The sequence below is a fragment of the Lacerta agilis genome, chromosome 9, assembly GCF_009819535.1.
Source record: "Lacerta agilis isolate rLacAgi1 chromosome 9, rLacAgi1.pri, whole genome shotgun sequence".
NCBI classification, from domain to species: Eukaryota; Metazoa; Chordata; class Lepidosauria; order Squamata; family Lacertidae; genus Lacerta; species Lacerta agilis.
Window position 1 is genome coordinate 35,434,455 of NC_046320.1, and position 14,689 is coordinate 35,449,143.

A 14,689-nucleotide genomic window follows, 5' to 3' on the forward strand; every position below is an offset into this window, starting at 1 on the left:
TGCCACCCAAGCTGCTGATCTGAGCCTTGAAGAGGAAGTGGAGAGAATGTGTTGCTTTCTCTCTGTCTGTTTCTTTTTTCTTGGGCTAGGATTGATCCAGGGAGAAAACCAAGATGCCATGTAGTGGTGCAATTAAATACTCTATTCTCAAGAAGAGAAGAGTTTGGATTTGATATCCCGCTTTTCACTACCCGAAGGAGTCTCAAAGCGGCTAACATTCTCCTTTCCCTTCCTCCCCCACAACAAACACTCTGTGGGGTGAGTGGGGTTGAGAGACTTCAAAGAAGTGTGACTAGCCCAAGGTCACCCAGCAGCTGCATGTGGAGGAGCAGAGAAGCGAACCCGGTTCCCCAGATTAGGAGTCTACCGCACTTAACCACTACACCACACTGGCTCTCAAGGGTTTATCATAAGACATCGTGTGTGTGGCCATAGATTTGGAATACACAAGGGAGCTTATTCAAATCCTGGCCTCTTCTGATCTGCACAGATTGCCTGTTTGGTCCACATCAGGGTTTACCAACCTTTTGGGACTGGTGGGCCAGATTTGGGAGGTTTAGGTGTGTGTCATGGGCACGAAGAAGGAAGGTAACTTCCATACATATTGCCTGGTGTGTGTGTGTGTGTTGTTATACTTCCATTTGCCTACGAATTTATATATAATCAGCAACGAGAAGAAAGAAATATTGTTATTCCAAAGAGTAGCTACTTCTAGTGTACTGGAGAGCAGCAAAGGGCAACGCAAGAAATGAAACAAGGACAAGTGCGCATAGTACCTGGGGTTTCAGTGGACAGTTGCCAATTGTGCAATTCACAGGAATGATTATTATTCCTCCATTTGTACTGTTGCAGAGCGGGATACTGTCAACAATGCTTATTTAAGAAATATTTATACTATGTATTACCGTTTTATTATATTATTATTGTCAACAATGCTACTATTTCCCTCCCCCCCCCCCTACAGTATTCTCCGAAGAATCAACAATGACCCTTAAAACCCCCATGTTATCATTTCCTTTAACATTAAACAGAAAGCTGAGGTACAGTTCTTTTTGAAAAAACAAAGCAACCTTACATGGTCCCTAAAATATAACTTGTGTGTTGTTGTTTTTTTTTATTATTAAAAAAGTTACTATACCAGTGTCTGTGAGATCTGGATACTGTTGATATGTGGAAGCAGTAAATACGTATTTGCTAGCTGCTTTCTAGAGTCTTCTGAAGTGGTCCTTGAAGTTCCCGTTCCAAAGACCTGGTGTAAAACAGTACATTACATTCACTATTTTCAAACAAAAATAACATGCTTTAGCATGTTACATGCTAAAATAGCAGAATATATTGAAATTATTCAGTAACACAGCTGCACCAAATGTTCATATGCCTCCCCGCACAATGGTTTACAACCTTTCCCCCCTGTTTATTGCTTCTTCAGCAATATTTAAAAAATTGGGGGAAATGTTCTGCTTCACTAGGTGATTCCAGGCAATTGGGGATGACAGTCAATGTGATTATATTAATGCCATGCGGTCATTAATGGCATGTGGTGACATCACAATGTCAATTCAGAGTGAAGGCGATTTCTGTTTGAGCATGAACTAAAAAGAAATGCCCAGACCACAGCTACCATATTGAACCATTTTAGACAATTTTATATGCTATTCCTAAAAGTACAACTTTTCATCTACCTGGGCCAGGTCTGATAAAACATAAAAAGAGTAAGAACAAATCTAGGCATTTTATGCATCAAATAGCAAAAGATGCATTAAAATGTGAATAGGACTTTCACAATGAATAATGTGACAGAAGTCTCCAAATAGGCTGCTGAGGGGAAACTGAAAGACAAGTGTACTAACATTTGTTTCTGCTATTTAGATGGTTATATAGTATTTTACTTGGACAGTGGCTTTCTATATGAGATTTCTAAGGAAGAGTGAAGAAGACGATCTCCTAATAATTCTTGCTGAAGTAAGTGGTTCCGCAGTGCAAGTTATGAAACTGAAGCAAGGAGAGCAAAGACAGAACGGTCTTTTGAACAAATGACTGTAGTTCCATAAATCCACTTTTCTGACAAGTGTTACACAAAAATCCCCCTCTCCTGAGCTCTTATGAACTATATAGGACTTGGAGAAAGCAACAACAACAAAAATGTATATATATTTCTCTCTGCTTCTCTCTGAGACATTAATCCAAACCAAATGGACAATTTCCCCTTCCCTCACAGAAGCTGGACTGTTTGGTTCCTAAGTCAACTGAAGAGAATCAAGAGGAGTGAAGGCACCAGTGGCAGGAAATTTACTAGAGTAAATGAACATTCCAGAGTAGCCACAGTTGCTTAGTCAAGAAGAACCAGAGGCTTCGCCACCTCAGACACAATGCGAGAGAGATTACCATTTCACAAAAATTAACATGGCAAAGATTTTACAACTGTACGAACTCTTGAAGTCTAGAGTTCATTTGCCTTAGTGCATGAAAAAAAGGGAAATGGGCATAGCAGATGCAGTGTGGGTGGGTTGGTGGGTGCAGGAGAGGTGATCACAGGGGAACAGCAGACAAATGTGAAGGAACCTCCTCCAGTATTATTTGCATGACTTTCAGTGCATTTTTATTCAGAAGTGTTGGTGAGGCCGTGGGAAAGTATTTCTAGCACTTATTCATGAGATGGGTGCTATAAACAGACGAAGGGCCAAAAACCAGAAGAATTTATACTATATTTGGGGATGTTGGGTATTGCTGCCTGAACAATTCAAATTAATAACTACACCAGGTGCCACAAGAGCAACTGAGTATCAGCTGCGGTTTTCTAATACTTCAAACATCTGAAGCACTTCATTCAGCACATACAGTGGTACCTCATGTTACGAATGCTGTGTGTTGCGTTTGTCACGGGTTACAAACACTCCAAATCTGGGGTTCGGTGGTTCGCGCATGCGCAGACACACAAAATGATGTCACACGCATGCACAGAAGCGCCGAATTGCGTCGTGCACATGCACAGACGCAGCACTTCAGGATGCGGATCTGTTCGTAACCAGAGGTACCACTGTAGTTTTACATAAGAAAAAGGTGAAGGAAACTTTTGTATCAGATATGTAATTATTTAGAAACTTTTATGATGAAAGCCCAAGTTTTTAAAGCATATATTATATTATATTATATTATATTATATTATATTATATTATATTATATTATATTATATTATATTACACAAGTAAATATTATTTACTTCTTTTTCTTTTTAAAGCCCAGTTAAATGTTGCTGACCTTTCGTTTCTGTTATTTTAAAATTTACATTCACAAATTCTGCAGTAAACTGTTTTGTTTTTTAACTCCTTACAGATACCTTCCATTTATCAATGAATTCTGCTAGTCCCTTTGAAGTGAATGCAACTGAAGGGGGGTGTTTATTGGGTTGGTTTTATTTTTATTATGCATTTCATGTTTTTAAATTGTGATTTTATGTTGCAACCACCCTGAGACCTGCGGGCATAGGGCGGTATACAAATTTAATAAGTAAATAATGAACAAAGATCCCAAATCATCTTATGCACACATGCACGATGCAAACTGGTGTACAACACCACATTTTGCATGCAAAGTTTGAGATCATAGTGAATGCCAAGAGCCCTGCTGGTTCAAACCAAAGGTCCATCTAGTCACATTATGCCCTCTTACATGGCCAATAAAATGTATATGGGGAGTGTGCGAGAATGACACATGTGCAATAGCAGTCTCCTGCTTGTGCTGCTCAGCAACTGCCATTCAAATACAATGCAGCCCTTATTGCACAGGGACCATGAACAAAGGCACAGCCACACCCTGCCTCTCCTTCAACTGAGGAGTCTTTAACTCATCATGCTACGTCCAAGGTCTGGAAGGAGCAGGAAGGCTTTGTGTAGTACACTGCAGTCATCCTGGCTCCAGCAAGCGATATGTGCTGTAAGATCCAGATGTCACTGCATAGACGATGGCAACATAGCCTTAGTTCTCCAACCTACTGAGGTACAGCATAGGAAGACCTTCAGTTATAAAACTGAGGCATAATTCATTGTATAATCTGTATAACAAGGATTTTCTGGATATCTCTACACTTTTTTTCTGTAGGAGCAAATAAATCATGGCCAAGCAGGGCTACATATACTTTTAGAACTACTGTATTTAATTGTTTGTAATGCTTAACATGGAATACAAATCTATTTTTTTTTCTAGGTTAGAAAGGCTTCCTTGGAAATGTACCTACAGGATGGTTGTCTTCAACTACCAGAGGGGAAAGTCGCTCACTTGTATCTTCTTCAACACAAATATAGAAAAAAATTTAAGCCATTTGGGATCAGAGGAACAGACCCCTTAGAGCTTCAGTCCCTTGGAAATCATAATGCTCTCTGCAAGTATTATTTATTCATGACCAAGAACTGCTGGCAATGTTTCCTGGTTTTGCCCACTATTACGTCATTTGAAAAACAAATTACCTTCTAAATCTCAAGCTGATGAACAAAAAGATTACCTGATATGAAAATATTCCATGAGATGAGGTATTTATAAATAATGTACTTTCAAAACTGCCTTCTTCTAATGGAAGAAACAGTACTCTGAAACAATTTTTTCCCATTGCTGGAATCACCTACAGATAAAATAAAAGTATCTGGTGTTCAATAGAATTAATTGCATTAATTTTATTACAGACTTGCAAATTTTAAAAAAGTGGGTCACCACCCAACCCTTGCCCCACTAGTGACAGTGGTCCATAGCCGCCATGCTTCCTTTCACCTTCCTATATGAAGAGAAGTAAGAAACAAGGAGGGGCAGCTATCAAGAGACTGCATGCTAAGGCAGAGGCTGGCTTCAAATGCAGCACTAAAACATGACTTAGCATTATAATCAGCAACAACCAGGAGCCTCAGGCTCATATGCCCCCTCCTCCCTTTTCCTACACACCACAATGAGAAGCTTTCAATCATGGCTAGCAGCAAACCATAGGAGCTTGCCAATGCATCCAAACTTACATAACCACCGCTATTTAACTTAAACCAGGACTGCAAGTCACTTTACTTAACAGAGATCCAGTCTGGACCCAACACTAAATCATGGTTTAGCATGGTATGAATGAGCTTGGGTTTGCATGCTTCCCCTCAGCCCTCTCCTCCTCTGGCTCCAGAGCACAAGGAGGAAATTGGAAACATAAACTTTAAAGGAGCGTATCATTACATCCAAACTGGGAACTCTCATAAGTTTAAACGATTGTTTGTTGAAACAACCAGAGTTTGACCTTGGCTCGTTTCAACAAATCATAGTTTAAACAAGCTACATGTGTTAAAAAAAAATAGCCCACTGTTAGAAAATAAAATAAAAGCTAGTTCATTAAAAACAAGAAGCTTCTCATAGCAGAGGAGAGTAACAAGGAGGAAAGGGTCTTCTGAAGGAGTAAGAATCATTTGGATGGCGGAGAATGGTTGAGCTGGGGGGGAAGAAGAAAACTGACAAGCATGTATTGAGTTTTAAGTGTATTGGAATCCAAATGCAGGTGAAACCACAAGCAACAGGGGCTGAAAAAGCAACGAGCAACAGTGAAAATGAGATGCTTCCGAGGGACACAGAAAGCATTTAAAAAAAAAAAATTGGCACCGAAAAAGTATGAGAAAATGTTCAGCTCGCCCTAGTAGAAATAAATGGGAAGACCAAGAACAAGCTGATGGCTGGGAAAGTAGAAAAGAAAGACTAGTTAGCTAATGCTTTAGGGCCAAGGAAAGCATGAAACTCTGGCACTCTGCCCTAGCATAGTTTCCAAAAGTACATCAGCACTCACCCTGCTATGAACAGGAGACACATGAAAATGCCTAGTAGCTGTAAACATTGAATTCACTATAACATCTTTATCCTTACTAGGATTGTAAGCACATAGCATTTTAGCTTTAGGCAGTCCCAGCAACCTAAGGGAAAGAAGAAAGGCGAGTATTATTGGCAATGGAAAAAATGCAGTCATGTTTTCCACTCCACATACAAACATATAGTGTTAAAAAAACACCAAACCCCTGCAACTTGGGCCCATTGGAATTTAAACCAAAGATAACTTTGGGATACAGACACAATGTGGTTTGGCATGACATGAACAAATCCAAGCCAAAAGCCACCTCCTCCTCATCCAGAGTTCCTTTTTCATGAGAACCAGCAAAACATGGTTATAGCTTGCAGGTACTCCTGGGTCCAACATTGTCACTTGAGGCCCAGGAGGCCTTGATGGCTAGGAGTGCCTATTTCTAATTCCAACTGGTTCACCAGCTATAGCCCCTTTTGGACAGAGATAACTTGGCTATGGTACCCCATGCTCTGGTAATTTCCAGATTGGATTACTGCAACGTGCGCTACATAGGGCTGCCCTTGAAGATAACTCTGAATGCAGTGGTTCAAAATGCAGTGGCCAGATTGCTGATTAGGGCTGCCTTTAGAACTCTTACAACCCTCCCACAGAGATGCGTTTGCCACCTTCATCTTTCAGCAAATGCTGAAGACACCTTGCCCTTTGACACCTGAGATGGTTGTTTTCAGGACCCATCCTACTCCTGTGGCTGTAATTTGTTTTAACTGTTTTTAATTCAGAATTTTATATTGTAGCAACCAGCCCTGGAGCCCGCTGGTGAAGGGGAGGTGGTGCCAAGGAACCGGACACAGAAAAGGAGGGTGGAAACATTGTATGCAATGTCTTCAATGCAAAATGGAAGGGAATTAAAGACTCTTCTGGGGAAAGAATTTCCTGGGATACAGATTAAAAGTATGCAGAATACTCACTGCATTCCAAAATGGAGAATTGAAGGGTGAAAATGAAGGACCCTCCCATCTGACATTTTCGCAGAGAAGCTGAAAAAGAAGAGAACAGTAATTATAAAACCATACCCGTTTTCACAAGATCTCAGATTATATGTAGACTGTACTGGCATCGCTCGATTTTCCTTTAAGAATACAAAGGAAAATCAAGACCGTAACTGCAACGCCACAATTCAAAATTAACTCCGTCAAAAACTGTTACTGATTCACGCAGCTTCACTCTAAAATATTAAGAATACATATGCACAATTAATTATTCCTAGAAACCTGCAAGCACAAACCTGGAATACAGGCCTGACAACAGTCCTATTCAGGCATTCAGCTGAAGGTGTGAGAGCATTAGTACGTACAGGTGCACTGTCCTCAGTCCCAATGTCCCTGCCTGCTTCATCCTGTCCTTCCTACAGATGAAGTGGGCTGAGATGGTGCGTATATCACTTGCCTCTATTCCATTTATGGCATGTCTTTGGCTGAATGTCTGAAGAGGGCTAATATGCTTAGGCAAAAGGCTGTAACAACCAAATCAAATTAACAAGGGACAACATAAGCAACTGGGACAGGGGAAAGGGAGAAATCCAATTATAAGCAATAAAATACCATAAACTTGGTATACTCCTCATAACAGCTTAACATATTGATATGTACAAAATTACATCAGATTCTGAAAGTTGTACTCTCCTCCCGCCGCCATTTAGTATTCAAATTTTTATAAGGGATAGATCCAAAAATGTATTCTGAACAGAAAGCAGCACAACCCCCACCTTCCACAGAGAATAGAAAAAAATAAATAAATGATGTGGAAGAGATCCCACATCGACAGTCCTCAAATGCAACTCCCCTGGTTCATAAATAGCCTCATGACAACTGTGGATAACCATTGTGGGCATTGTTCAAAATCAAGAGGACGCTTATAGACACTCTCGGGTTAACAAGAAATGAACTCTGATAAAGGTGAAGTTCGCACATAACAGTAAGCTTGGCTCACTTAACCCACAGTGTGAAAAAGCATCATGCTAGTACACAATCTATTTGCTTCCATTTTGCTCCTCCCTTGGTGCAATGATGGGGAGAAACCCAGGAAATTAAAGCTCACAAAGCAAAACACGTCAGCAACAAACCAGGATTTTATTCCTGGAAAAATAATTATATATATTTGTTCGATCAGAGGAGAAACCAAAGCATAAAGTTTATCAATTGGCCTGTTAAGACTTAATTTAAAAGCCTTGTAATTAAAATCATCAGTGGAGCTTCAGAGGTTCACATAATTCAATATGCTCTCTTGACTTTCTACCTGGCCAACTTGGCACACCTTCCCAGACCATCTGCAAGTTTGTGTTCCTCCCTCTTTTGTTGCTCAAAGCTTTTATTCCTAATATGAATGATTGCAAAAGAGTTGAAATCTGTGGTCCTATGGAAACTTCCCTGGGGTAAGCCCTACTGTATATATGCATAGGGTTCCACTAGTTTCTAAAATAAGATTCTCACAAATATATGCATGCAGCAATTACATATGTTACCCCTCTACCAAACAATGTTATGGTTTAACAGGTTCTTTGTTTTCTAAAATGTTGATAAATAAAATCTTTTTTAAAAACAACAACAACCACCAAGGGACAATACACATATTTGTTTGCTTATTTTTATCTGCAGTGGGGAAATCTTTCTTGCCAAGTTCTCAGAGGTTTTACATTTCAGTTTTTTTTGTTTTTTTTTAAATGCACTTAAAAAAAGTACAGAGTTTACCCAAAAATTTACACAGGAGCTTGAACCTAGTTTTAATCATCAGAGGCACAATGCCAAAGAAAAGCACATGTTATTGCATGCCTAAGTTTGATTTTCCCAGTTCACTCCCATGAACACAAGGCCATACACACAAGCCTGCAGCTACATTGATTTCAATAGATGCCAAACAGCAATACTGCATGGAAACATGAATTCATTTTTAGTTAGTTAGTGTGTTTGTTAATGCATTTCTACTCCACTTTTTATCCAAGGAGCTCAAGGTGATGCACATGGTTCTCCCTTTCCCTAGCTTTTCCTCACAACAGCCCTGTGAGGTGGGTTAGACTGATTGACAGTGGCTGGCCCAAGGTCACCTAGTGAGCTTCATGGCAGAGTCGATAATCTCTCAAGTCTTAAGCCAGGCTTACTTAAACTCAGCCCTCCAGATGTTTTAAGACTACAATTCCCATCATCCCTGACCACTAGTCCTGCTAGCTAGGGATCATGGGAGTTGTAGGCCAAAACCATCTGGAGGGCAGAGTTTGAGGAAGCCTGTCTTAGGCCATTTGGATCACCCCCAAGAATATGAATTTATACCAGGACAATTATACAAAAATTTGGCTAGAGATTAGGAAAAACCTTGAAACCTGGAGTAAAGTTAACATTTCTGGGTAGGATTTCCATTATAAAGATGAATGTGCTTCCAAAATTAATATTTCTATTTCAAATGATTCCAATACTGGGTGAAGCAGGCTGCCTGAAGTTATGGCAAAGAGAAATTTCCAAATTTTAAAACACATTTCTATATGCACCACTGCTGATGGGCGTAAGTGCACAACTTCACACTCAAAGTGGCCTTGAAGGTCACAATGAACTCTTGCTGCAGCCAACCATCAAATATGCCTTCCTCCACTGGCGGAATAGTCTGCTCCATCTCACAGTCCAGTGACATCTTGCTGGCCAGCATCTCATGCTGTTGCTGCTACTCCCCCATCCCACACCAATATAGGTGCTCATCAGAAAAAGGCGAAACTGTGTTAAGATCAAAATTGAGCTAACAAAACCTCTGTTGTCTTGTCAAGTCATTGTTTGTTAAAAAAAACAAAACACTGAAAATATGGTTTTAGGAGCCATTTGTCCAGATCAAGAAAAATGGAATAGAGAACTAGTTCTTCCTGTGCTTATATTTCATGACATTTAAAGTGACAGGCACAGCTGCTTCCCATGTACCTCCTCTGGTAGTAGACCATTATATTCAGATATGGTAATGAACAAGAACCATTTAGTTTACTGCAAATCATGAAAAAGAACACGTTGCCTCTGCAAAAAACAAAAAAAACAAAAAAAAACACCCCAAAAGCCGACAGAAAGGCACTTTAGCTCCAATCTTCAAAGTAACCTTCACTGTTTTTCCAGGTGCCAAATAGTTCATTAGGGATAAGGCTTACTTATTCCTTTTCATGAGTGAACAGGAGAGCAAATACAGGAGATTTGCATGCATAAGATCTGGCAATTTCAACTGTACTGAGGGAGGGGAGCATCTTGAGTATTGAATAATGGGCAGCTTTTGTGAGTCTGAGGGCACATACCCATTTACTTTTATCTGCATATAGCACCTAATATACTTGACATATTTATGAACATTAGTTGATAATGAAATATAAACAACATATTGGTTAGCATAGCCTCTCGTAGTGCCAACATGTAGTAAGATCAGAATCTAACAAACTCACCCACATTCTGCAACCTCCCAAACAATTTGTGTGGTAGATGTCATGTTTTAACAGACTTACATGTACAGACCCAAGTTCCTGCAGTCTCAATCCATGCAATTTATACTGCCCTGCCCTGCTGTTAGATTTTATAACTAAATCTGTGTTAGCCTCCAATTTGTGCATGCAGACCTCTGTTCCAATATGTACATGTCAGTCGGAAGACATAACTCTGATTAGCCATTGTGCACAGGCACTATGTAGTCTAATATCAAACAGGGTGCTTCTGGGAGGGGATACCAAAGCTTTTGTTAATGCTGTGTATTAAGTGCTATCCCTGTGCTAGCACTTCCTCATCATCTGGAAGGTGGAAATAAGCCATGTGAGGGCTGGAGTCAAGTGAGGGGGACCATCTAAATGGGTGGGGGCACTAAAAGGATGTCAGATGTGGGGGTTGATTTTCTAAGATGCAGCAGGAGAGAAAGAGCTCCCCTGTCATGCAACTGAGCAAAATGGTCAGCGTCTATACAGGGAAGTCCCGTTCCTGTTCTGGACACACATGCCTGCTGAGCTGCCACTCCTACAACAGAACAGCAGCTGCCTAAGTTTCCTCCACGCTCCTGGCTCTAGGTATGCTTTATTGCCATGCCCATCCCTCCTTCTCAGACTCTCTCCCCTTGGCAGCATAAGCTGACAAGCAGGCAGGCAAAAGGAACTTGCAGATGTACTGTTCTGGGAGCAGGCAGCTGAGAGTGCTGCAGGGCTGAGGGGGAAGGGATCAAGCAGCTCTTTTCGCCTTCTCTCACAAGATCTGGGCACCACTTTCTTACTATCTGCAACACTGCTGCTGCTCTGCAGAAGATGCTTAAGAATAAAACCATATTATGCACTTACGCCCATCTGCAGTGGTGCATATAGAAATGTGTTTTAAAAAACAAGGTGGACAGGGCAGGTGAGATGACAGACACTTTTATCAGTTTTACTCATCGAAGAGTAGAGAGAGATGGTGATGAAGACATTGGCACAGAATTGCATTTTAAATGTAATAGTAAAGGTAAAGGGACCCCTGGCCGTTAGGTCCAGTCGCGGACGACTCTGGGGTTGCAGCGCTCATCTCGCTTTACTGGCCAAGGGAGCCAGTGTACAGCTTCCAGGTCATGTGTCCAGCATGACTAAGCCGCTTCTGGTGAACCAGAGCAGCGCATGGAGACACCGTTTACCTTCCCATCAGAGTGGTACCTATTTATCTACTTTGTTCGCCAAAAAACACACCAAGTGACCAAATAATGAATAAAGGGCTAATGTGGAAGCACTCCTTGTTTGTATTTTGAAGCACTATAGGCACAGTGAAAAAGAGCCAAAAAGTAATGTCAATAGGCGCCCATGAAAATATTTCCCTAGTTAATCATACTAGTAGTGAAATGAATACAAAGCCAAGTTACAAAAAACCAGAAGTGAGAATGACGAAAGACAGAAGAGTTAAAAATACATTGTGTTAGCATCACAGCATGCTGTTGGGTTTAGATTAATTAGGGTTTGTATTGACCTTAAGGCTTATTGTGCTTAAATATTTTCAGTAGTCCAAGCCAGGCAGGCCTTTCTGCCAATTCCATGCCAGAACTCTAATATTTCACCTTCTTGTATGTGTGTTTATTACAGCAGTGTGGTTTCTCCCAACAGAAACTGGGATACAGAAAGAAGTGCAATGTAATGGCAAGGGAATAGGAAGTTAACACACTTGATAAAAAGGCTATTACATCCAACCAGAAGTAGTTACCTCATTTCTCAACAGAAACTGGGAGGCTGAAAGGAAATGCTAGGTGGTTTCAAAGTAACAGGAAGTTAACACACTTGTTTAAAATGTCATTACATCCAGCTACCTGTTTTTGTGTGCATGTATCTACTGATGCTGTCCCTTTTTCAATCTTTTCAGAACCAATTTAAACTAGGCCATGAAACATTACATAGCCTAAGATATCTGGAAATGCAAAGTCAGCTAGGTCAGTTTAATTATTAATACCCACATTCTGATAATAACATGTCACTATAAACTCTCCTGTTGGTTGTATTTTGGATCTTTCAGTTTTCTTCATAAGTGAAATAATCCAGATTCAGGAAATAGTAGGATACAGCTATGACCTGATAGACCCTGAAGGATATGCAATGCTTTCCAGCGCGTGTGATATATGCTAGCATGAAGAAGTAAATTGCTTCCCTTCCCCCGATTCCATCCTAAAAAGGGGAAACAGCCAAATGGAAAGCTAAACAAAGCCTGAACAATGTAGAGCCAAGTCTTGTGAACTTGCAAAATTCTCATATGGTTTATACATTTCATTTGACATATCTCAGCTCCATCAGAAAACAGCATGCGACTTTGCATGTTATGCAAGAGTAAAAATTCAGTCACAACTTGATTTGTACAGAATAAAAAGAACAACATAAAATGTTACAGTTACAGGTAGGTAGCCGTGTTGGTCTGCCATAGTCAAAACAAAATAAAAAATTTAAAAAATTCCTTCCAGTAGCACCGTAGAGACCAACTAAGTTTGTTCTTGGTATTAGCTTTTGTGTGCATGCACACTTCTTCAGATTTTCTTCAGTTACGTTCAGGAGCAGTGTAATGATCTCAAAAGTCTTCAGCGTGAATCTTTTTTTTAAAAAAAACAGGAAATAAGAGTGATGCATGCGGTTGAGATTTGTGTGGGGGAGGGGGAATCAATGTTACAGATATCAAGTCAGCCATGAACAGAACATTGGGTGGCTTTAGGCTCTCATTCTCAGGATCCCATCCGGAGTGCAGCCTGGCCCTATTAGAAACCAGACTGAGCCATTCGTATTGGCTTTGAGACCTGGAAGACCTGCTCCCTTGCCTTGCATTTTTCCATCTGGCCTGGGAGGATGGGGGCCTGACTCCCAACTACAAAAGCTGAGGCTACTGAAGAAGCCAGAGATCATCATGGCTGCCTCTTAGTATAGATCCAGGTCACTGAGCCTGAGTTTCCGCAGCTGCCACCTGCCGTGAACCACCCTTGGCAGGATTGGTAGCGGTGGTAGCAGCAGCAGCAGCAGCAGCAGCAGCAGCAGCAATGTCCTATGCTTAAGATAATACTGCATTGTCTTGCTAATTATGCTGTTTTAAATGTGCATTTTACATTTGACTTCCTTTAGTAATGTTTTCTCTTGAAATGTTTAAGATTTTAAAAATGTGTTAACATTACATGTGCAATCTGTAGTTGGGTCTCCTTTCCAATGTTTTATTTTGGAATCTTTTAAGATAAGATTTTAGTTTCCTGTGCATTCTGTTGCTTTGAATGTATACATTATATTTGACTTTCTTCAGTAATGTTTTATTCTGGATTGTTTTATTTGATGTTTTAATGCAGGTTTGTAAATCACTTTGAGGTGCGTTTTTTAAAATTCAAAGTGGTATAGAAACGAAATGAATCATCATCATCAACTTAGTCACAGCAGAAAGAGTACATCACTATGGACTGGCTGGGTGGCTTCCACGCCACTCAAGCCTTTGCCACCAGCTACCTGGTGGGTGCTCCATGGCCAGGCCAGAACCCTACTGACTGGGCCGTGAAACACCTCAGGTGGCTTAATTACTCTTCAGATTGAAGTGGACCTGCTGCCAAACTTAAAAGAGTACAGTCATGACTAAGGTCAGGCAACAGAGGAAAGAAGCCTTATACAGGCCTCCCAGAAGACTCAACTGAACAAGCCTCATGATACTGTGCCACTGGGCTGGATGAAGTCTCGCGAAACTTGACAGTGGCTATAACAAGTGGTGGTGACACGGCCTGCCTCAAAAGCAGCAAAACTGCTTGGGCCAACCCCGTCTGGTATACAGGTACCTTACAGAGTTGTTTTAAGGACTATCAAGACAGCATGTGTGAAGAGCTACACAAATACAAAGGACCTGTTTTTCTTATTGATAACTAAACTGCCATACTACAAAAGTGACTATTTATCTTATTGGGCATATCTTAGCTGTTCATTAAGTCAGGTGACCATGGAACAGATTAAGTGTATTTACACAGCGATTTAGCAGAGCAAATGGCATGCAACACTACCTCTAAGAGAATTGCTTGTCAAATCATTGTTCACCTGATCCAGTGGCATTTTGCAACTCCCTGTATGTGTGTCATATTAATCACTATCTGGGGTGGTGGGGCTTGAGTGTACACAGAGAGCTTCACAATTAATTTCAATGGAGAGACAGTTCTGGGCATATTCTTTGTAAGCTGCTACCCTGAAGCAAAACTCTTCTTCTACAGGAGCTCCCATAGTAACACAAACATCCTAATACAAACACTGTTACAGGTGTTAATTAACCCAAGCAATGCTGAGGTGTTTGAGGTACCATTTCATGCAGTAGTCACAGTGCTAATTTTGCATCTATTTCAGCTTTAACATATTTATCATGTTTATTTTTTTAC

The 14,689-nt window shown here is 40.6% G+C and overlaps 1 protein-coding gene across 6 annotated transcripts in view; it reads right to left on the reverse strand.

Moving 5' to 3' along the window:
• TMEM131L (transmembrane 131 like) overlaps positions 1-14,689 on the reverse strand; it is a 69,951-nt gene that overhangs the window by 30,817 nt on the left and 24,445 nt on the right. For 5 of the 6 annotated variants that reach the window (XM_033161219.1, XM_033161217.1, XM_033161216.1 and 2 more), the window contains exons 4-7: positions 6,778-6,846; positions 5,798-5,921; positions 4,499-4,615; positions 1,139-1,249 (exon numbers count right to left, since the gene is read on the reverse strand). In XM_033161219.1, the coding sequence (XP_033017110.1) occupies positions 1,139-1,249; positions 4,499-4,615; positions 5,798-5,921; positions 6,778-6,846 (421 nt within the window). The remainder of the gene's footprint in view (positions 1-1,138; positions 1,250-4,498; positions 4,616-5,797; positions 5,922-6,777; positions 6,847-14,689) is intronic. The other variant, XM_033161221.1, reaches the window with a different exon arrangement.